The sequence below is a fragment of the Acanthochromis polyacanthus genome, chromosome 14 (assembly GCF_021347895.1).
Source record: "Acanthochromis polyacanthus isolate Apoly-LR-REF ecotype Palm Island chromosome 14, KAUST_Apoly_ChrSc, whole genome shotgun sequence".
Lineage (NCBI taxonomy): Eukaryota > Metazoa > Chordata > Actinopteri > Pomacentridae > Acanthochromis > Acanthochromis polyacanthus.
In genome coordinates, this window is record NC_067126.1 from 4,095,919 (window position 1) to 4,119,042 (window position 23,124).

The 23,124-nt window shown below is 38.9% G+C and overlaps 2 protein-coding genes across 5 annotated transcripts in view; both read right to left on the reverse strand.

The window, feature by feature from the left end:
* On the reverse strand, positions 1–2,286 carry LOC127537013 (uncharacterized). Of its 4 annotated transcripts, XM_051958581.1 has the most exons (3): positions 2,175–2,286; positions 1,148–1,580; positions 1–715 (listed from the first exon to the last, which is right to left on the reverse strand). In XM_051958581.1, the coding sequence occupies exons 2-3, from the start codon at positions 1,466–1,468 to the stop codon at positions 59–61; spliced, it is 978 nt and encodes a 325-aa protein (XP_051814541.1). In that variant the 5' UTR covers positions 1,469–1,580; positions 2,175–2,286; the 3' UTR covers positions 1–58. The 4 variants fall into 4 exon arrangements, with proteins under 4 accessions (XP_051814541.1, XP_051814538.1, XP_051814539.1 ...); XM_051958578.1 differs by having other exon boundaries at positions 1–1,580; XM_051958579.1 differs by lacking the exon at positions 2,175–2,286 and adding an exon at positions 1,905–2,123 and having other exon boundaries at positions 1–1,580.
* The window catches only part of cntnap5a (contactin associated protein family member 5a), a 195,916-nt gene that overhangs the window by 53,803 nt on the left and 118,989 nt on the right, over positions 1–23,124 (reverse strand). The window contains 3 exon segments of the mRNA XM_051958577.1: positions 5,713–5,840; positions 12,779–12,935; positions 19,941–20,141. Coding sequence (XP_051814537.1) covers positions 5,713–5,840; positions 12,779–12,935; positions 19,941–20,141 — 486 coding nt within the window.

Here is a 23,124-nt window from a genome sequence, read left to right on the forward strand (position 1 = left end):
AGAATGAGCATCTACCTCATGTAGACGACACGTGAAGGACAAGCAAACACCAGCAGGACTAGCATCTATCATGTAGACGACACGTTAAGGACAAGCTAACACCAGCAGGACTAGCATCTACCTCATGTAGACGACACGCTAAGGACAAGCAAACACCAGCAGGACTAGCATCTACCTCATTTAGAGGACACGCTAAGGACAAGCAAACACCAGCAGGACTAGCATCTACCTCATGTAGACGACACGCTAAGGACAAGCAAACACCAGCAGGACTAGCATCTACCTCATTTAGAGGACACGCTAAGGACAAGCAAACACCAGCAGGACTAGCATCTACCTCATGTAGACGACACGCTAAGGACAAGCAAACACCAGCAGGACTAGCATCTACCTCATTTAGAGGACACGCTAAGGACAAGCAAACACCAGCAGGACTAGCATCTACCTCATGTAGACGACACGCTAAGGACAAGCAAACACCAGCAGGACTAGCATCTACCTCATTTAGAGGACACGCTAAGGACAAGCAAACACCAGCAGGACTAGCATCTACCTCATGTAGACGACACGCTAAGGACAAGCTAACACCAGCAGGACTAGCATCTACCTCATGTAGACGACACGCTAAGGACAAGCTAACACCAGCAGGACTAGCATCTACCTCATTTAGAGGACACGCTAAGGACAAGCTAACACCAGCAGGACTAGCATCTACCTCATTTAGAGGACACGCTAAGGACAAGCAAACACCAGCAGGACTAGCATCTACCTCATGTAGACGACACGCTAAGGACAAGCTAACACCAGCAGGACTAGCATCTACCTCATTTAGAGGACACGCTAAGGACAAGCTAACACCAGCAGGACTAGCATCTACCTCATTTAGAGGACACGCTAAGGACAAGCAAACACCAGCAGGACTAGCATCTACCTCATGTAGACGACACGCTAAGGACAAGCAAACACCAGCAGGACTAGCATCTACCTCATGTAGACGACACGCTAAGGACAAGCAAACACCAGCAGGACTAGCATCTACCTCATTTAGAGGACACGCTAAGGACAAGCAAACACCAGCAGGACTAGCATCTACCTCATGTAGACGACACGCTAAGGACAAGCTAACACCAGCAGGACTAGCATCTACCTCATTTAGAGGACACGCTAAGGACAAGCTAACACCAGCAGGACTAGCATCTACCTCATTTAGAGGACACGCTAAGGACAAGCAAACACCAGCAGGACTAGCATCTACCTCATGTAGACGACACGCTAAGGACAAGCAAACACCAGCAGGACTAGCATCTACCTCATGTAGACGACACGTTAAGGACAAGCTAACACCAGCAGGACTAGCATCTACCTCATGTAGACGACACGCTAAGGACAAGCAAACACCAGCAGGACTAGCATCTACCTCATGTAGACGACACGCTAAGGACAAGCAAACACCAAGCAGGACTAGCATCTACCTCATTTAGAGGACACGCTAAGGACAAGCTAACACCAGCAGGACTAGCATCTACCTCATTTAGAGGACACGCTAAGGACAAGCAAACACCAGCAGGACTAGCATCTACCTCATTTAGAGGACACGCTAAGGACAAGCAAACACCAGCAGGACTAGCATCTACCTCATGTAGACGATACGCTAAGGACAAGCTAACACCAGCAGGACTAGCATCTACCTCATTTAGAGGACACGCTAAGGACAAGCAAACACCAGCAGGACTAGCATCTACCTCATGTAGACGACACGCTAAGGACAAGCAAACACCAGCAGGACTAGCATCTACCTCATGTAGACGACACGCTAAGGACAAGCAAACACCAGCAGGACTAGCATCTACCTCATGTAGACGACACGTTAAGGACAAGCAAACACCAGCAGGACTAGCATCTACCTCATGTAGACGACACGCTAAGGACAAGCAAACACCAGCAGGACTAGCATCTACCTCATTTAGACGACACGCTAAGGACAAGCAAACACCAGCAGGACTAGCATCTACCTCATGTAGACGACACGTTAAGGACAAGCAAACACCAGCAGGACTAGCATCTACCTCATGTAGACGACACGTTAAGGACAAGCTAACACCAGCAGGACTAGCATCTACCTCATTTAGAGGACACGTTAAGGACAAGCAAACACCAGCAGGACTAGCATCTACCTCATGTAGACGACACGCTAAGGACAAGCAAACACCAGCAGGACTAGCATCTACCTCATTTAGAGGACACGCTAAGGACAAGCAAACACCAGCAGGACTAGCATCTACCTCATGTAGACGACACGTTAAGGACAAGCAAACACCAGCAGGACTAGCATCTACCTCATGTAGACGACACGTTAAGGACAAGCTAACACCAGCAGGACTAGCATCTACCTCATTTAGAGGACACGCTAAGGACAAGCAAACACCAGCAGGACTAGCATCTACCTCATGTAGACGGCATGTTGGAAATTGCATAAATACCTTGCAAAAAATAATGGATCCATTGTGAAGCGCTTTGCGTGCCTTGAAAAGTGCTATATAAATCTAATCGATTATTATTATTATTATTATTATTATTAAAAGACACTAAATCACTGGTTTAAAGACGTTAATGATGCATTTTAACATCTTTTCTGATATTTTTTCTGTCCTAAATGATTCAGATCTCTTGAAACTGGTGCAAATTTGAATAAAAGCATGGTCTACGTCATGAGAAACGTGACTTATCAGATATATTGTCTCTTAAATTGAAAAATTTAAGCCAAAAATGATCCAAATTTAGATTTACAGTAAATTATTATTGGACCAAAAGGTTTATTCTGACTGACAATGACAAAGAACTGACAAAAGATGCTCAATAAATGTTTTAAAGATATTAATGATGCATTTTAGCATCTTTTTCTGACTTTTTTCTCATTTTTACTAAAGATACCATCACAAAAATGATTCATACCTCTTGAAAGTGGCGCCAATAGTGATAAAATGCAGCATTTATACCATGAAAACAGCATCTCACCAGGTAAAAATAGGGAACTTTACATGTATTTTTATGTGTAAAAACAACAAATACAGCAAATGAAAAAAATGACCCATATTTGATTTATAGTGAATTATGATTTGACAAAAGATTGTAAATTCTTGTTTTGGAGACGTTATGAGTTTTTCACTGTTTCTATGATATTTTTCTCATTTTTATTATCGATACCATGATAAAAAATATATTCATATCCCTCCAAATTGGTGCAAATTTAAAGAAAATGCAGCGACTATACCACGAGGAAAGCATCTTTTCAGATAAAACAGATGACTTCACAGACTCATGGTCTCTTAAATTGATAAATTTAGGTCCAAAATGATCAATATTTTGGTTCATATTTGATTGCTTTTGGATCAGTTTGTTTCTACAGATGGAAATGACATTCATAAGTACGTTGTTCATGGTGAATTTTTACTATTTCTGTGTTTGCTTGTCTATTTTTTGATAATTTTTGATGAAGAATCAACGTCCAAAATTCTTTTCTGCTAAACTTCTGCCAGTTTATCAACAAGAAAACTAAAAATAGATGAAATTTGAAGCATTTTCAACATTTAAACCAGCACTATAGTTTTTTTTTTTTCCCACCAAAATGATTAAAATCGCTTCAATTTGGTGAAAATTTAGTTAAAATCCTGCATCCTTGGTATGAAAAAGCATTTCATCCGAGAAAAACGGGTAACTTCATGGATTTATTGCTCTGAAATTGATGAATTTAAGCTCAAAATGATACAAATTTTTATTTATAGTGGATTCTGATTTGATCAATATGTTTATTCTGGCTGGACACTGCATAAATAACGGCCAAAAGACACTAAATCACTGTTTTAAAGACATTAATGATGAATTTTAGCATCTTTTCCTGACATGTTTCCACATTTTTTCTGAAGACACCATGTTGAAATGATTCATATCTGTTGAAATTGGTACAAATTTAGATAAAATACATCGTCTACGTCTTCAGAAAAGCATCTTATCAGATAAAAACAAAATATCGTGTCTGACAAGAAGAAACGCGTAAAAATAAAACATTAATTGACTGATATTCCGGCTGAACTTCCTCCTTAATGGATTCTGAGCATCACTCTGGTTGTTTTTCTCTTCATTTCTTCCTCTTTTTACCACTTTATTCAGAGGAAAACGTCAGAAATCTACAGTTAGAAGCATTTTAAATATTTAAAGCGTCACTCTGCTTGTTTTTCTGTTTCTCTCCTTTTATTTCCAGTTTGAGCAGAAGAAAACCTCAGAAATATACAGTTAGAAGCATTTTAAATATTTAAAGCATCACTCTGGAGTTTCCAGTTTTTCAATGAGCTCCTTTATAGAAACACAGAAAAACATTCCAGATGATAAAAATAAATAAAAATAGCAGCTCTGCAGGTCAGAATAAAGATGTTTTATTTCTTTAAAGTCCGGATTATAATGAGAAAAGTGTGAAAATATGTGACTTTATCGAGAAATTATGTCTGAAATTAAACTGATTAAGTTGAAAATGTTCAAAAATTATAGTCTATTGTTAAATAATTACCAAAATGTTTTTTTTTCAGGCTGGAAATGACATAAATTAGTGACAACAAAATAATAAATCATTAGTTAGAGAGGCTAATGATGAATTTTTTTGTTAATTTTAAAATTTTTGCTAAATATGACATGTCCAAAATTGTCTCAAATTTTCAGAAAGTGCAGTAATTTGTTTGACTTTAAGCCAAAAAGTTAACCAAAGTTTGATTTATGGCAAATTGTTTTCTGACCAAGAGGTTTATTCTGGCTGGAAATGACAGAAATGAGTGAGAAAAGATGATAAATAAATGTTTTAGAGATGTTTATTATGAGTTTTTTCACTATTTCTGTGATAGATACCATGACTGAAATGATTTTTATCTCTTGAAACTGGTGCAGATTTCGAGAAAATGCAGCATTTACAGCATGAAAAACACCTAAATCCAATAAAAATAGGGAACTTCATGGAGTCATTGCTCTTAAATTGATGAGTTTAAGCTCAAAATGATCCAAATGTAGATTTATAGTGAATTATTTTTTGACTAAGAGGTTTATTCTGGCTGGAAATGACAGAAATGAGAGAGAAAATAAATGTTTTAGAGATGTCTACAGGTGATCCTTTTGAATTTAATGTGTTTTGGAGCAACAAGCCACAAAAACGCCTCCCATGAGTCCACAGCTGCAGATATTTACTTAAAATAAGGGATCATTTTAAATGCAGGTTTCAGTCAATATAGGCAGATGAAGTTTGATTCTTGATCACCACTGAGAAAATAAGAACAATTTTGCATAATTAATTATAATTTTCATATAAAACTAGACAGAAATGGTTAAAATTATCCTCCAATGCAGCTTACAATTGGAAAAATGTAGTCAAAGCAATAAAAAAATCTAAATTTGATGATTTTGATGTATGAATTTTCCAGGGATGAGCTACAAAAATGCCTCCCATGTCTGTGAAGTTCTGTTAAATCGACATGTGTGCTTTCTGCTGTTTGAAAGTGACTTAAATAAACGACATTTTGAATGCTCGTCCTGTTCGGCGGCTCATTCCTGCAGGTTTGCATCAACACGGCCAGCTGTGATCTCTCTAACCGAGCAGATGAAGTCTAACCGTGGATCCCATCACAAACACTGGAGGCTAATCGGCCTCCATCTGCAGCTCATCTGATCACCTACTGTCTCCATAGCAACGCAGAGGCCCCACGCTGTAGACGGCCATGGACCCGGTCCGGTTGGTGTCTCCCACCACCACCTGGCTCACCGGGAGGTGGTCTTTGTAGGACAGGACGCCGGTGTCGTTGGCCCTGCAGCACACAAACAAGAGTCCAGATGAGAGGAAAACCCAGAAAGAGAAGCGATCTGTGACAGCGCCGTGGAAACAAACGGACACGAATCCAGGAGGATTAGCAGGCAGCAAACAAACACTCCACCAGCCTTTATCCCAGCCGTGATTAGTCTGATCACAACTGTAGCGTAGAATGAGCCCTAATTAATCATTTCAGGGTAAAATCCTTCAAACCAGAACGAGCCGCTGTGATGAGTTCTTTCACATTTTAGAGAGGAGAACGCTGCAGAACATTAAACTGGTTTAATGTTTCTCTGAACAGAGAGAGGTAAACTCATTCTAGTCCAGGACCACATTCAGACCAGTAAAACCACATTCAGACCAGTAAAACCACATTCAGACCAGTAAAACCACAGAATAAGAACCACAACTCCTAATGGTTCCTCAGTTTTAGTGCAAAAATATTCACATTTCAGGAATTTTACAAACAAAAAGACAAAAAAAACAAACAACAAAAACAAGACAAAATATGACAAAAATGGCACACAAGATGACAAAAACGAGACAAATGAAACAAAAGATGAAAAATTAGGCAAAAAAAGTTACACAACAAAAACATGACATCAAAAGTTCAACAAAAAAAGACAGAAAATGACAAAAACAAGACAAAATATTACAAAACAAAATGACAAAAATGAGAAATATAACAGCAAAAACAACACAAAACAGAAGAGACAAAGTAGACAAAAAAGTTAAAGCGTCAAAAAATAGACCAAAGACAGAAATGAGCCAAAAAAAAATGACACAAGCCCAAAAAAAAAAAAAGAGACCAGTGATGTTTGCCACCCCTGATCTAATCAGTTAAATGATCCAGAAGTTCTGCTTCATGCTGCACTCATCCGGTCTTCATTTTTTATTTGGTGTTCTGACAACGTCACCGCCGAGTTCTAGTAATGCTGTAAAGGGTCTAAACATGAAGAGCATTGATCCAGATGAGGCTTAATGATAAAAGAAATGTTCTCAAAGTAACACTCAGAACATGATTTACAGATGTTACCGAGGCCTCAGATCATTTTTAGAAAAGGTTTTCTTCAAAGGTGGAACATTTCGCTGTCAATGTTCTGAGGATGTTCTTGAGGGAACAAATTTCCAAAATGTCCTATAAATCATTCAAACATTACCTAGAAACTGTTTAAAATGACAAAAAAAAATCAAAATGATCTGCAAATCGTCCAAAATCACCCAAAAATGTCCAAAATGACAAAAAAAAAAATCCAAAATGACAAGGAGTTGATGAAAATGACCTAAGAATCATCCAAGATCACCTAAAACTGTTCAGATAGATGTTTCAAAACGTTCCTCATACAGAACATCTCAAAACGTTCCTCATGGAGAACGTCTAAAATGTTCCTCATACAGAACGTCTAAAACGTTCCTCATACAGAACGTGTCAAAACGTTCCTCATACAGAACGTCTAAAACGTTCCTCATACAGAACGTCTAAAACGTTCCTCATACAGAACGTCTAAAACGTTCCTCATACAGAACGTCTAAAACGTTCCTCAAACAGAACGTCTAAAACGTTCCTCATACAGAAGGTCTAAAACGTTCCTCATACAGAACGTGTCAAAACGTTCATCATACAGAACGTCTAAAACGTTCCTCATACAGAACGTCTAAAACGTTCCTCATACAGAACGTCTAAAACGTTCCTCATACAGAACGTCTCAAAACGTTCCTCAAACAGAACGTCTAAAACGTTCCTCATACAGAACGTCTAAAACGTTCCTCATACAGAACGTCTAAAACGTTCCTCATACAGAACGTCTAAAACGTTCCTCATACAGAACGTCTAAAACGTTCCTCAAACAGAACGTCTAAAACGTTCCTCATACAGAAGGTCTAAAACGTTCCTCATACAGAACGTGTCAAAACGTTCATCATACAGAACGTCTAAAACGTTCCTCATACAGAACGTCTAAAACGTTCCTCATACAGAAGGTCTAAAACGTTCCTCATACAGAACGTGTCAAAACGTTCATCATACAGAACGTCTAAAACGTTCCTCATACAGAACGTCTAAAACGTTCCTCATACAGAACGTCTCAAAACGTTCCTCAAACAGAACGTCTAAAACGTTCCTCATACAGAACGTCTAAAACGTTCCTCATACAGAACGTCTAAAACGTTCCTCATACAGAACGTCTCAAAACGTTCCTCAAACAGAACGTCTAAAACGTTCCTCATACAGAACGTCTAAAACGTTCCTCATACAGAACGTCTAAAACGTTCCTCATACAGAACGTCTAAAACGTTCCTCATACAGAACGTCTAAAACGTTCCTCATACAGAACGTCTAAAACGTTCCTCATACAGAACGTCTCAAAACGTTCCTCAAACAGAACGTCTAAAACGTTCCTCATACAGAACGTCTAAAACGTTCCTCATACAGAACGTCTAAAACGTTCCTCATACAGAAGGTCTAAAACGTTCCTCATACAGAACGTGTCAAAACGTTCATCATACAGAACGTCTCAAACGTTCCTCATACAGAACGTGTCAAAACGTTCCTCATACAGAACGTCTCAAAACGTTCCTCAAACAGAACGTCTAAAACGTTCCTCATACAGAACGTCTAAAACGTTCCTCATACAGAACGTCTAAAACGTTCCTCATACAGAAGGTCTAAAACGTTCCTCATACAGAACGTGTCAAAACGTTCATCATACAGAACGTCTCAAACGTTCCTCATACAGAACGTGTCAAAACGTTCCTCATACAGAACGTCTAAAACGTTCCTCATACAGAACGTCTCAAACGTTCCTCATACAGAACGTCTCAAAACGTTCCTCAAACAGAACGTCTAAAACGTTCCTCATACAGAACGTCTCAAAACGTTCCTCATACAGAACGTCTCAAAACGTTCCTCAAACAGAACGTCTAAAACGTTCCTCATACAGAACGTGTCAAAACGTTCCTCATACAGAACGTCTAAAACGTTCCTCAAACAGAACGTCTAAAACGTTCCTCATACAGAACGTGTCAAAACGTTCCTGTAACGTGATGCATTTACAGAGGTGGACCATCCTGCTGTCAGTGTTCTCAGAGGTTAAAAACATTCTAAAGATGTTTTCTAAACGTTCTCGAGGAATCGGATGACTTTTATAAACCGTTTCTGTAATGTTTTATATGAACAAAGGTGGAACGTTCTTGCTGAAATGTTCTGAAGAAACAACATATAAAATATTCAGAGGTAGAAAGTTTTCAAACAACTTCTAATAATATTTCTGAAGGTTTGAAAATGTGACGGTAACTTCATGTACATAAAAAGTGGAATATTTTGCCTTTTTTGGTCCAGATTTGAAAAACGTTTTCCAGATGTTAGAGGATGTTGTTGAGGGAAAACAGTACAGAACGTCTGCAAAACATCGTCAGTTTAAACTCATTTACACCGCTGCTCTTACAGGCTTTAATTGGATAGTTCCAAAATGTGCTTTTGATTTGAAATCATTGCTTAAATAGACGATAAAGTTTATTAGCATTGAATTTATCATATTTGTCATTTAAAGGATGAACAAAAAGGAAAAACAATGAACGATAGAAAACCATAAAAAAACAACACAATGAGTGACTTGAAGGGTAAAATAGAGCAAGACCGAAGCGACGCAAAAAGAATAAAACTGAACAGCCGAGAACTAAAGCGGATGTAAAAATTAAACGAGCGTTCTTTGGGAAGCTCTTCGATGAGAGGAAGTCTTCAGAAGAGGTTTAAAAGAAGCTGCTGGAGCTCCTCAGGCTCAGAGAATCCACCAGCAGACGTTTGGTGGCCTTCAGGGTTCCAGCAGGACGAGGAACAGTCCAAGTTCCTGTCTGAGGAGCTCCAGCTGCTGGTGAGGAACAGCAGCTCTTTATTTAGATTCAGAACAGAGATATACGCCGCCAGAAAGGAGGAACAACGCTCTCTCTGGACCAGAAATGACAAAACGTCTGCCTCTGGGGCAACTTTTAACACTTAGCAGCTGAGTTTCACTGCGTGGGATTAAAATGATAAACGTCTGGAGTGGCTGGGTAACATTTACAGATGATGTTTGTCTGAGGCTTCAGGAAAACATTTCAACACATTTAACAGCAACGATGGCAGCTGCTGGGAGGATCAGATGGTTAAAAAACAGCATGGAAAGATCTCATCAGGAGGAATTTATGGAAAACCAGAGCTCCGTCAATTATCGAAGTTTACTGGTGTCACAGTATTCATTAACTACAAATATCTGGAGCGTGAAGATAAAATCAGAGCATCTGTTCTTATGTTCTGATGAGACTGAATTCTACATTGAGACTCCACAACATCATTCTGTAGAGTTCAAAAGGAACTTAGGAGTCTAAAAAGAACAATTTTAGGATGGAAAAAGCTCCGGCTGCGCCTGCATTCTCCACCAATAACAGACTTACTGCGTTACATTAATCCATAGTTTGCCTGTATTTTGTTTTATTAAAACCTGTCTGAAATAGAAAACTGTCTGATAAACAGTCTGAAAACTGTCCAAAGTGAATGTTTAGTGGGCCAAAATTATACTAAATGTGTCCAATGTGACACACGCTAGTCCAAAACAGCTTCTAAACTGTTGTAAAATTTCTCCAACAAGTCAAAAACCTCTAAAGTGACTTACAACCTGTCTGAAATAGCCTGAAAATTGGCAAAATGCCAAAACAAATGTCCAAAATGTTGACCAAAATGATCTATAAATCATCCAAAATCCCCTAGAAACTGTCTAAAATGATCAAAAAATTGTCCAAAATGACCTATTAATCTTTCAAAATCCCTTAAAATCTGTCCAAAATGACAAAAAGATGACCAAAATGACTTTGAATCATCCAAAGTCATCTAAAACTGTTCAAATAGACTAAAATGTTGTTCAACATGACCTATGAAACATACGTCACCTCTAAACTGTCCAAAATGACAAAAAAAGTCCAAAATGACCTAAAACAACCAACATCACTGAAAAAATGTACAAATAGACAAGTTGACAAAAATGACCTGCAAATCATCGAAAATCACTTAAAAATTGTCCAAAATGATAAAAAAAAATGTCCAAATTGCCAAAAAACTGTCCAAAATGACAAGAAAGTTGAACAGAATGACTTTGAATCATAAAAATCATCTATAAACTTTTCAAAGCAATGAATACTTTGTTCAACATGACCTATGAAACAACCAAAAACACTGAAAAAAATGTCCAAAATGGTGACCAAAATGACCTTCAAATCCTGAAAAAATCCCCATAAACGATCCAAAATGACTAAAACTTTGCTCAACATGACAACATTCCAAAATGACAAACCTGGTATCTGTGTTGATGCTGAAATAACGACCTGTCTTTTAAACACAGCAGATAAACAGAAGAACACTTTCTCTTGCAATATTATTATTACTTTTGCCAGACCGACATTTATCCTTCTATTAAAAATCCTAAAAACACCAGGTTGAATTCCTCACGTGTGAATTAAACTTTCGATCCTGATTCAGATTAAAACTAGTCGAAGGTTCCAGTTAATGAAGCTTCAGCTCGACGCTCTGGGACTTCCTCTAAAAAATATGTTATGAAAAATAATTATCGTTGCCCAAATTTACCAAGAAAGGAGGAAAAACAAACACGGAGGTCAAATCCACCCGGACCAGAAAGCAATTAGAGCTGCACCGGGAAGCCTCTTATTCCCACAAATTACAGTCATATAAATGAGAATTTTCAACATTTTAAATCATCAGACGCAGTTTGAAGTGCAGGAAATCATATGAGTCATCACCGTAAAAATGAAATATATATGAATCCACTTGTACATCTGTAAATACCGCTTTTAATCCTCTTAAATCAATGTCAACTGTTATTGTTTAACCATTAACTTAAATTATTGGCCCCTCAACTTAAATGCATTAAGCTGCTGCACTGGTCATGAATTATAGATGTCTGTAGGAGGAAACACCGCCGTCCTTCCTCCTGCTGGAGTGAAGATGTTCTAACGGGTTCACAGGTATCTGCAATAATTAGCTGTTAAATTAGCGGTTAACCCTCCTGCTGCCTTCATTTACCAAAAATATTGATTCCTGGTCTGAACAAAAATCTAACAATTCAGCTAAAAAATTCCACAAATTTCTGAAAATTTGCAAAACCTTCAGGAAGAAAATTACAATAATTCCTTAAAAGTTTCCCTTAAAAACTTATTTAAAAAAAGAAAATCAATAAATCCTCCAAATTTGGCAAGAAATTAAAATTTAAAAAATAAAAACTCAAAAATTGTAAATAGACAAAGTAAAAAAAAATGAGCAAAATTTTTTTTTTTAAAAATCTTAAAAATCTAAAATCATTACATATCAATAAAACTGATATTTTCTTTAAGAACATTCACATAAAAACCAAAATCCAGCAAAAAAAAAAAAAAAAAAAGATAAATTCTGGATTTTGGTTGATTTCTTTTGCTGAATGTTCTTTAAAAAAAATTAACATTTCTTCTTTTCTACCAAAAAAAAAAACGTTTCCTTGTTTGGAAAAAAATCCAAAAATTCTGCAAAAAAAATCCCCAAATTTCTGAAAATTTGCAAAACTTTCAGGACGAAAATTCCATTAATAATAATAATAATAATAATAATAATAATCTCTTGTATTTTTTTAAATTAGTAAAAATCTTCCAGAAAAATCCTAAAAAGTATTATTTTTTAAAAAATCTCCCAAATTTGGCAAGAAAATGTTATAAAAAAAGTCTTCCAAAAAAAACCCTAAAAATATTTAAAATGACTACATATATACATATATATATCTCAAAACTTCTAATTTTTTTAAGAACACTCAGAAAAAAAAATCAACCAAAATCCAGCGAAATCTCATTTCCCCCCACATTTCAAAACTTTAAAACGGGTCAGTTTTGCTCCTCAGGAGGTTTTAAACGCTGCATCATGCGTACCATGCGTCCGTGTCGGCGTCGCAGTTGCAAAAGTAGTTCATGTCCACACAGTTCTCCTCCAGGCTGCAGGAGCACTGCTGGACTCCGGGCAGGAAGCCTCCCCAGTAGCTCCTCCTCTCTCCTTCTCGGTCCAGCCACCAGGACAGCGGGCTTCCATCTGCAACCAAACACCAGACAGTCAGCGGCCGGCCTAGACAACCCGACGCCCACGACAGCCCGAAGAACCCACGCAGTGCCGAATCAAACAGAAGAAACCTCAAAAAGGGTTCAGGGGAGCAGAACATGGCGGTAAGACGATAAGGAAACCACAGATGGGAGATAAAGAGCAATTCAAGCACATTAGATTTGTTTGTTTCTCTGCACACAGCATCCTGCACAGGCTTCATTTCTGATGGATTCCTCCTCAGGTGGAAGTGAAGTAAAGATATCTGAACCTAGATTTATGATTAGTCAGAATTTAAACACGTAAATGTGATGATGTCATCTCAGTGCCCGCATTCTCCACCAACATCACATTAACCCTGTGGAGCCCAGTGTAGTGATGATCACATATTTATGTTTGATTGGTAGTAGATTTGAAACCAGATCAGATAGATCGATTGTTCTTTCTGCATATAAAATCTGGGGAGTTAGACTAACATTTCACACATTCACCAGGTCTCAGAGCGCTTTTTGGTTGCAGTGATGGGTTTGCAAAAACATATAATACAGTGCACAAGACAAATCTTTATAAACGAGACCACAGGATATTGTGCAACCTCTTTCTTTAATAAATTTGCAAAAATTTCTAAATTTGTTTTTTTGCTGTCAAGATGGGGAGCTGAGTGTACATTAATGAGAAATAAAATGAACTTTTTTGATTTTGGCAAATGGTTGCAATGACAGAGTGTGAAAAATTTCAAGGGGTCTGAATACTTTCCGTACCCACTGTAAGTCAACACATATTACTAAAAGGTGGGACACGGAATAAAATTGCACTACAGCATGTAAAAATGTGTGAATATGTCCTGACAGACTTGCACCATGGTAGGTGTTAAAGGGTTAAATATGAACACTTGGTGATGTCGCATTCTCCACCAAAATCACAATACACACAAATTTTAAACTAACATTATTATTACACGGTTATGTTGTTCTATGTTGAATTCTTCTGGTTTTTAGGAGTATTTACAAGAGTTTATGAACCTTGTAAATATTGAAAATGCATATAAAAGTTTGATTACTTGCAATCCGTGACTGCTTGGTAAAGATTATTGTCCTTCTGCACATTTCAAGTTGATTATATTACATTCTGTGTATTACTGCACAATTAAAGGTGAATAATTTGCACATTTCGGTTACTTTGGATTCTTTTAATTCCTTGGATTTGCTACACTCACTTTTTATCTACAATCTCTTAAAAATCTTTTTTAAAAATGCTCCACTTACGACTTTTGCACCCAAAGCATCACATTGGTTTCCTTGCATGTGAAAACATGCTTCAGAATAAAACAGATTTGGTTACAGCTTCCAATAAATGACACTCTGACTGTTCTGCATGTAATGATTGGTTGGTATGTCCGTTTATTACTTTTGCTGATCCAGCTCCATTTATTCTCCTTGATAGCTCATTTTGTCTGTGGTTTTGCTCCGTTCTGTCTGCGTGCACACGGCATCCCTTTTTTCTGATAAATTCATCTTGAGGTTAATTACTTCCTCATGAATTTGCAGTTTGCGGTCCGTACATTCATCACACCGGCCATTTCGCTCGTCCCCCGTTGACAGCGGAGCAATGAAGCCGTAACTCGTCACCTCCAGGAAGGGGTTAAGTGGTCCGGCTTCAATCATCCGTCACACAGCGTGACCTGGCATCGCAAAGAGGCCAGCCAGCCCCGAGAAGCCCATTAAGCTGCATGTCACAATACATAATCAGGTGTCGCATGTGGCGGCGCTGCACTGCTATGCGGCATACATTACAGCTCCATTAGGACACGTTGATGCATGGATGCACACGTCATAGTCCTAACATTCACCTACCATCACCTGTCTGTGTATCTGCATGGACAAACTGTCTGAATCCAGAAACTCTCCAAAAGCCATGATCTGACTAACAGGTTAACTGTCGTGTTGTTTTAAAGTTTGAAAATGTGGGGAAAAATAAAAATGTTTTCACTGTGAAACCTCTGATGTCCACATTGAACATTTTTGGGAAATCTTTGAACACTTTTGAATGAAAAAAAAAGAAATGTTTAAGAATATTAGGGGAAAAATATTTTTTTCTGTGAATGTTCATAAAGAAAATAGAAGTTTTACTGATATATATGTAATCACTTTAGATATTTGCAGGATTCCTTTTGGAAAATTTTTACTAATTTTTTTGAAAATATTTAGTAGAATTTCTTTTGCCAAATTTGTTTTTTTTTTCATCTAAAATTTTTAAGGGTTGCTCAATTTTTATTTTTATTTTTCCAGGCAAGGAGACAATATTTTCACAGTGACACTTCTGATGTCCACATTTTCAACATTTTTTGGGAAATCTTTGAACATTGTTTGGTGGAAAAAAGAAATGGTAAAAATGTTTCCTTAACAAAAAAAAAAACAAAACAAAATCCAGTGAAAGTCGCTGGATTTTTGTTGATTTTATGTGAATCTTCTTTAAAAAAAAAAAAATCAGAAGTTTTACTGATATACAGTGAACCCTTGTTTATCGCGGGGGTTACGTTCCAAAAAGAACCTGCGATAGGCGAAATCCGTGAAGTAGTCAGCTTTATTTTTTACAGTTATTATACAATACTGCACTTGGGGGAGCGCTGCAACTGCAGCCAGGTGGATGCCGCAGCGGTACTGTTGCCTCAGAGAGCGGGCCGGCTGAATCAACTGGAGCAGTCGGGGGTGGGGAAGGCTCGCGCCAGTGCTCTTCTCCTGGGGAGCCCGGCTGCGGTGGCCAGAGACGGCGGGGGACCACGTCCACTGTCCGGTTGACGGCGGGGGAAAAGAAGGCTGCTCCGTCGGCTCCGTCTTTCAGGGTGTCTCACTACATGGAGACCAAGGAGAGAAGATCCAGCGCTCCACAGCAGGCAGCGCTGGCCTGTATGGCATCCCTTAGCCAATCAGGATGCAGAACACAATGAACTGTTTAAAAAAAAGCATTAAAAAACTGCACTAAAAAAATCCGTGAAACAGCGAAGCCGTGAAAGGTGAACCGCGTTATAGCGAGGGTTCACTGTATAAGTTATCACTTTAGATAGTTACAATTTTTACTTATTTTAAAAAAAAAAAATACATTTTTTTATTTTTAAATTTTTATTTCTTGCCAAATTCGGGGGATTTATTGATTTTTTTTTAAATAAAATTTTTTAAGGGAAATGGTTAAGCAATTATTGGGATTTTCTTCCCGAAGGTTTCTCAAATTTTCAGAAATTTGGGGAATTTTTTTGCTGAATTATTTTCAGATGATGAAACAGTATTTATTGGTGTCTGTAAATGAGAACAGAAGGGTTAAAGTCGTCCATCTTCTGGAGAGACTAATCTGAGCGGCGATGCTTTGGCAGAACCGGTGAGGCTACAGCAGCGCCGACATTTGCATGACAAAGGCTGGAAATAACGCTCGTCTTCACCCTCTCCTCCCCGTCCTTGCAGAGATAACGCATCCCTCGTTTTGTCCGACACCGAAAAGGTACACAAATAAGACAAGGCAACAATCGATACTTCCTCAAGGAGAGGTCAGCGTCTCCCTCAAATTGGCTGGATATTGACAGAACGCATTAAGAAAGCAAACACATCTAACCCTCTGTCCTCCGCTGGAATGAGCGGAAATCAACAATTTGATAATCGCTGCATAAAGCCTGACGAGCAGCCACAGGAGTCTGAAACACTCAGAGCAGGAGGCGGAATAAACACCCGGCGATAAAAAGCAAAAACACTCGTTTTGACTCAGAAGTGAGACGATTAGATGCATTTAAGCTCCACAGGAATGAGAGGCTGGAGGAGATTCCCTCTCAAGCCAACAGTGCTACGAGTGTTTTATATATGTAAAGCAGAGATCTTTACGCGACACACAAACCGCTCCGTAAACCCCACCGTTTGTTTCCTGTGAAGCTCTGAACCAGATTATTCAACTAAAACTCAAAGAGGTCCACTCAGAGAAAATGTACTAAAGCAAAGATCAGGAGCATCATAAAGTCTAAAATGAATTAGTGTGATATGTGGATGGAGCAGAGTAGTTTTCAGTAACTAGCCCTCAAATCAAATACATTCAGCACGGTTCAAACACATTACGATTACATTTAATAATAACTTGATGTAACTGTACATCTGAAAATAAAGTGAAAATAATGACGGCTGTATCTTTGCCTTTAAACAATTTTATATTTTTATTAGTGCTGTCAAATGATTAAAATCTTTAATCAGATTAATCAAAGGTTCTGTGGATTAATTTAGATTAATCGTTGTGCGTGAGCAGATTCAAGAAAGAAGAGAACATAAATGCACTTAATGCGTTTATTAAACACCTTCAAAGGTTCATGCTAACAAAAACTCTTTTTCCAAACAAACATTTATCCACAATATAAAAAGGTAAATCCAGTGAAGTACCGCTACATGACTACTGGTGGTACTGTTGGAATAACTTGTTTTCACATGTCACCTGTGCTTTAATGTGGGACTTTAAGCTGGAACAAAACTCCTTCCTGCAGAATGTGAATGTCATCGACTGTCACATTTTGGGTTTTTTTTATATTTAAATGTCCCACAGAGCGTCAACGTGCTGTTTAGCATCTTCCATGTGGAGTTGCTGGGTTCTGCTACTATCTGATCAACTGCCCATTTGTGGTGCTAAGTCTACTTGGACAAACTGGCCAAAATTTCAGGCACTTTTCAGACACTTCAGACATTTTGAGTCATTCTGCAGATTTGCCAATTACATTAAAAGTTCAAATCAGATTAATCACGATGATGGATTAATCTGCATTAATTCTAACATTTTTTCCTCTGTCTTCCGCTGCTTAATGGGAGAACTGAGCTGCTAGTTTTCTGAATCTGGTCTGGACGGTGTCAGGGTCGTTCTCAAACATCTGGAGCTCATTGGTGAGTCTGGAACCAGATTTAGTTTGGATTTTGTTCATAGTTGAGAAAGTTGCCTCACAGCTGTATGTTGTACATGGTCGGCATGTTCAGGCCGACTTTCCTCTCTGTGGCTTTATTTCTTTTGTTTTTTGTCTGTCCTTTACCTCTCAACTGTTTTCTGAATGTAGAGCTGCGATGATTAGCACCTGAAATGCAGAGATTTCATTGGCTGAGTAGCGTCACGTGTGATGGCTGAATTCGTACATAATTGGTCTGTGTTTCCTAAGCTGATAAACAAATTTCATAAACACTTGGAAAACAGAAGTGACCCGTCAAATTTAAAACCCAGTTACAGTTTCCTGATTACAGGTTGGTATAATCTGGATCCATCAGTTAGTGACTCCTGATCTGAACCGTTAACACCTGCCGTCTAAACAACACTCGTCTCACGCGGCTTCCACTGGTTTGTTTGTTTTTACACGACGCGGGTTCACGAAACAAAAAGAAAAAATATCGCATGATGGAAGTAAAAATGTGAAAATAACAAGCGAGGCAGAAGACGAGCAGCAATTAAAAGGCTGCTGTGAATGTTTTATTGTTTCTGCGTCACGTTAAAAGCCAACAACAGCTACCTCTGAGCAAACTGAATTCATTACCGCCGTTAAATAAAGAGAAAACAACGAGTTTAAAATGCAAATCAGGCCACAGTTGAACTATTACAAGGAGATTACACGACTGAACATCTGTGTTTCAAGTGAGCAGCGCAGTGAGACTGGCAGCACAGGAAACATGTAGTACAGTTAAACTCCTCGACTGGAGGTGAACTTCCACTCGTCTGCATCTGTAAACCCAGCGGGCTTCTTTGAACATCTGCCGCAGTTGTTTATATCGCTGTAAATTAGCATGATGAGTGCTATTTTGTCATAAAAAATTATTCGAATATGCTGCCGCTGTCAAAAGGGACATTGTCTGGATCTACACGCTCAATAAAGTACAAAGAGACGTTTGACTCCTTTCCACAGGAGATGCATGCGCTGCAACAACAAAGACAGCCGTTAAAAACATCCAGGCTGCTCTCAGCGTTCACGCCGCTGTTAAATAGGCTGTTTATGATGTCTGGAGCGATAATGAACCTGTTTGTTTGTGCACACGTGGCACCCGGGGAACGGCAGAATCTGGGACTTCATGAATGTTTCATGATTTAAAAGCAAATGTTTGGATGTTGGCGACGCCACAGGTGCTACCGCGCTTCAGCCTGGATGCTACAAAGAGATCGGAGATGCAACCACGCTGACTTCAGCCATCGTTTGTCTGAATAAGGTCGGTCTGGAGGAGCAACGGGAAGACTTCCAGTGGAGAGAAAAACACAAAGTGGAACATCTGCTAGAACAAATAGTTGTGCTTGATTATTTAGTTGTTTCTGTTTATCAGTACGACCACAGACAAAATGTTTGGAGTAGTCGGAAGGTTTCAACACACAAGACAAAAAAAGACACAAAATGACAAAAATAAGACAAAATGACAAAAGAAAGACACAAAACAGACACAAAATACGAAAAAAATAAAATGAAAAAAACTTGACACAAAAGACAAAAAGGAAACAGAAAATGAGAAAAAAGACACGACGAAAGACAAAATTATAAAAAAAGACAAAATGACAAAAATGAGAAAAAAACAAGACAAATGACAAATACAAGATAGAAAACGACAAACAAAGTGACTAAAACAAGACCCATAACTACAGAGAAGAGACGAAGTGACAAAAACGAGACGCAAGATGACAAAAGCAAGACACGAAATGACAAAAACAAGACACAAAATGGCAAAAAGAAGACCGAAAACCACAAAAATAAGTCACAAAAGGACAACAAGACATAAAATGATAAAAACGAGACCAGTTTCCAGAATTGTAAACATCGAACAGTCTTTGCTAAACCTTAAAGTTCCAGATGAAATTCACGAGTCCGTCAGTGATCATTTCTGGTTAATAAGCTCTACATTGAAAGCCTTCCAGGATGAATCCATTATTTCTGGAGGCAGGAAGAACAGATGACCTCTAACCATTCCAGCATCTTCACAACTTCAAAATGCTGCGTCTCCACAGAAGAAAAGAACTCACCCCTGGTGTTGAAGAGGCGGGACTTCCTGCAGCTGTAGACCACTTCCTGTTGGCACTGTTCTGACCCGGATACGATGGCTCTGAGCTGCTCAGCTGAGGCGCTGTAGTTCAGCCTCATGACGTGAGGTTTCTGTGGGGAGGAGCTCTGGACGGTGACCGGAGCAGAGCTGTTGTGAGGTAAAACCGTCCACACCTTCTTCTCTAAAGGTCAAAACAAAGACGACAACACTGTTAGCTCAAGATGCTGCAGTTTGTGGAAACATCTGCATTTTACTTTAATAATGTAATTTGTGCTGATTTTAAAGGTTTATTCTACATGATGGTGATGTTTACCAGTCAGAGGCTTTGGATTGTGTAGTTCTGGACTGTTGGATATTACTGATTTAATTCTTCAAGTTTTAAGCACTAAAACTTTTCTTGAGTGGGATGTGAGGATTCTTCATTCTTTTTTTTGCTTTTTTAAGCGCATGACAAGAAAATACAGCCACACACAAGCAGTGATAAGACAGAGGAACAGGCGGGACGCGGGCTGTTTTAGAGTCACAATCACACAGCAGAGAAATGAACCAATGATGAGCTCCTAAATCATGTTTTATGAGATATTTATTCTGTCGCTGCGACCCGGTTTGTTTGTGGTTCGACTCAGCGTTTGGCCGACGTCGAGGCTTCCTGTGACATTTCCCCCAAATAAAAACCAAACGACCAACTTGTTTCCAGGCAACAATTAGCCGACCTTCTCCCTCCCCGACCCCAGAGCATTAAACACTCTGACAGTCTTATCGCTCTGTGTCCAGTCTGACCGCTTTTATGTCCTATATGTACATGACATTTACATACTAACGCTGCACGTTTCCCGCTAGATTCATTACATCGGTTCCATGTTTACTCTGCCTTACAGAAAATCCCTCCTCACTTTGCAATTATTCCTGTCAGGTTGTTGGGCTTAGTGTTATTTACATCTCTAATGGATTTCTTAATTGAGGTCAAGATGAGGCGTTTTGAGGATTCGAGGGGAGGTAAAAAGAAAAACACAGAACTGAGATGGCGGCGGCGGATGAGAACCTGTGGACTAATGAAGAAACAAATCCAAGTCAGAAAGAGGACGAGTTTAGTGGAACTGAACCAATTCTGTCCACAGGAGTCAACGAGAAACCAGAAAATTGAAACCAGAAGATTTAATTTTGGTTTAGGACTGGTTTCAGACTGCATTCTGACTGGTTCTGAACAGCTTTTTGGACTGGTTTAGGTTTGATTTTGATCCAGGTTTTAGACCTTTACAGGACTTGTTTGGGGAGTCTTTTTTAACCCCAAGATCACCAAACCTACCATCAAGCATGGTGGTGGCAGTATCATGCTCTGGGGCTTTCTAGAAGAGCTTCTGGACTGTTTCAGACTGGATGTTGGACTGGTTCTGGACTCTCTTTGGACTGGTTTATGTTTGGTGCGAGTCTTGGTTCTCCTGGTTTTGCTTGCGATTTAAAGTTGGCTTTTTTTTTTTTTTTTTAAAGACTGGTTTAAGTTTTGGTTTAGGACTGGTTCCATAACGTATTCTCACTGGTTCAGGTTTAATTTTGGTCCTGGTTTCAGATTGTCTTGTGTGGGTCTTGGTCTTTTTTAGCCGCAAGAACCCCAGAACACCAGTGAGCCCAAACACACATCAGACGTGGTAAAGAAATGGTTCCATCAGGATAGAATGAAGGTTCTAGACTGGTCTCCCCAAAGTCCTGACTTAAACCATCAAGAACCTGTGGACTGATGAAGAAACAAGTCTGAGTCAGAAAGACGACAAGTTTAGTTGAACTGAACCAATTCTGTCCAGAGGAGTCAAAGAGAAACCAGAAGATTGAAACCAGAAGAACCCAACTGAAGAGGAAATGGAGAAATTTAACCAAATATGAACATTTCTGTTTGTATATTTTCATGTTTACTCAGAGGAGTCATCAGCTGTAGTCGACTGGAATCACTCAGGAGAAGTTAAGAGGTAATTAAACTAAGAAAATTACATCAACACAACTTTATATATCAACAAAACTGATAATTCAAGTTGCTGTATGGAGATTTATGACCCAACAGATTGATTATATTTCAAGAAGATCTTGAATAAATCAATGAAAGAACCAAAATCAAGTCAATGATTTTCTTTTTCAGATCTTTGATGAGCTCCTCAGGCTTTCCCCCTGTAGTGTTTGAGTCTAATGAGTGTTTCTACTGGGTTCTATTGAAACTGGATCAGAGGAGTCAGCAGCTGTAGTCGACTGGAATCACTCAGAAGTTAAGAGGCCATAGAACTAAGAACATTAGATTAACACAGTTTTCTACATCAATAAAACTGATACTTAAAGTTGTGCAAGGAGATTTATGACCCAACAGATTGTCGTATTTCCAGAAGACCTTTACTAAATCTATGAAAGAACCAAAATACATGACTTACTTTTTGTATTTCAGTGATTCCATCATAAATTGAGAGTTATGGGAGTCATTGGAAACTCATGACTGACATGATAAACATGGACTTTATAAACTTTAGCTCTTACAGCAGATTCAAAACAACTTGGCCTCAGAGAAAATCCCTCCACACTTTTGTGATTATTCCCGTCAGGTTGTTGGTCTTAGCGTTATTTACGTCTCTGATGGATTCCTTAATTGAGGTCAAGTTGAGGCGATTTGAGGGAAGCAAAAGGAAAAAACCGAACTGGGATGACGGCGGCGGATGACACGACCGTGCTCTGTAACGACATCAGCGCCACATTAACCTTGCAGAGGACGAAGCAGCTGTGAAAGTTGTGACAGCCGAGGTGATGAATTCTGCCTCCAGGGTGTCAAAACTTAATATGTTTCGTCCTGGACGGTGGGTCGGGTTGCGTCCTCGTTGCCGCCCGTCAGGTGCTGCGTCTCGGATGACAGGTCAGGTGACTAGTGGCGCATCGTGTCCTCAGATCGCAGAGATTCATCCGATAAAAAGGAAAGATTCCAGATTCAAAAAGAAAGGAAAAAAAGGCCTCCATGCGAGTAACATGAGACTGGCTGCTGCCGACTAATTGTGCTCCGTAAATAATTAAAGGTCAGAAGGGAACCGTGGCCACATCGCCAAAAAACTCAATACGCTGCGATGAAATCCAGTCTGGATATCTGCTCCGCCCAGAGCAACATCTGGAAGGATTTTATCGACTCTTTGCACGAGCAA

Coding starts and splice junctions, on each gene's coding strand:
- LOC127537013 (XM_051958578.1), bottom strand. CDS start 1,468: ATGCTAGTCCTGCTTGGTGTTTGCTTGTCCTTAGCGTGTCGTCTACAT.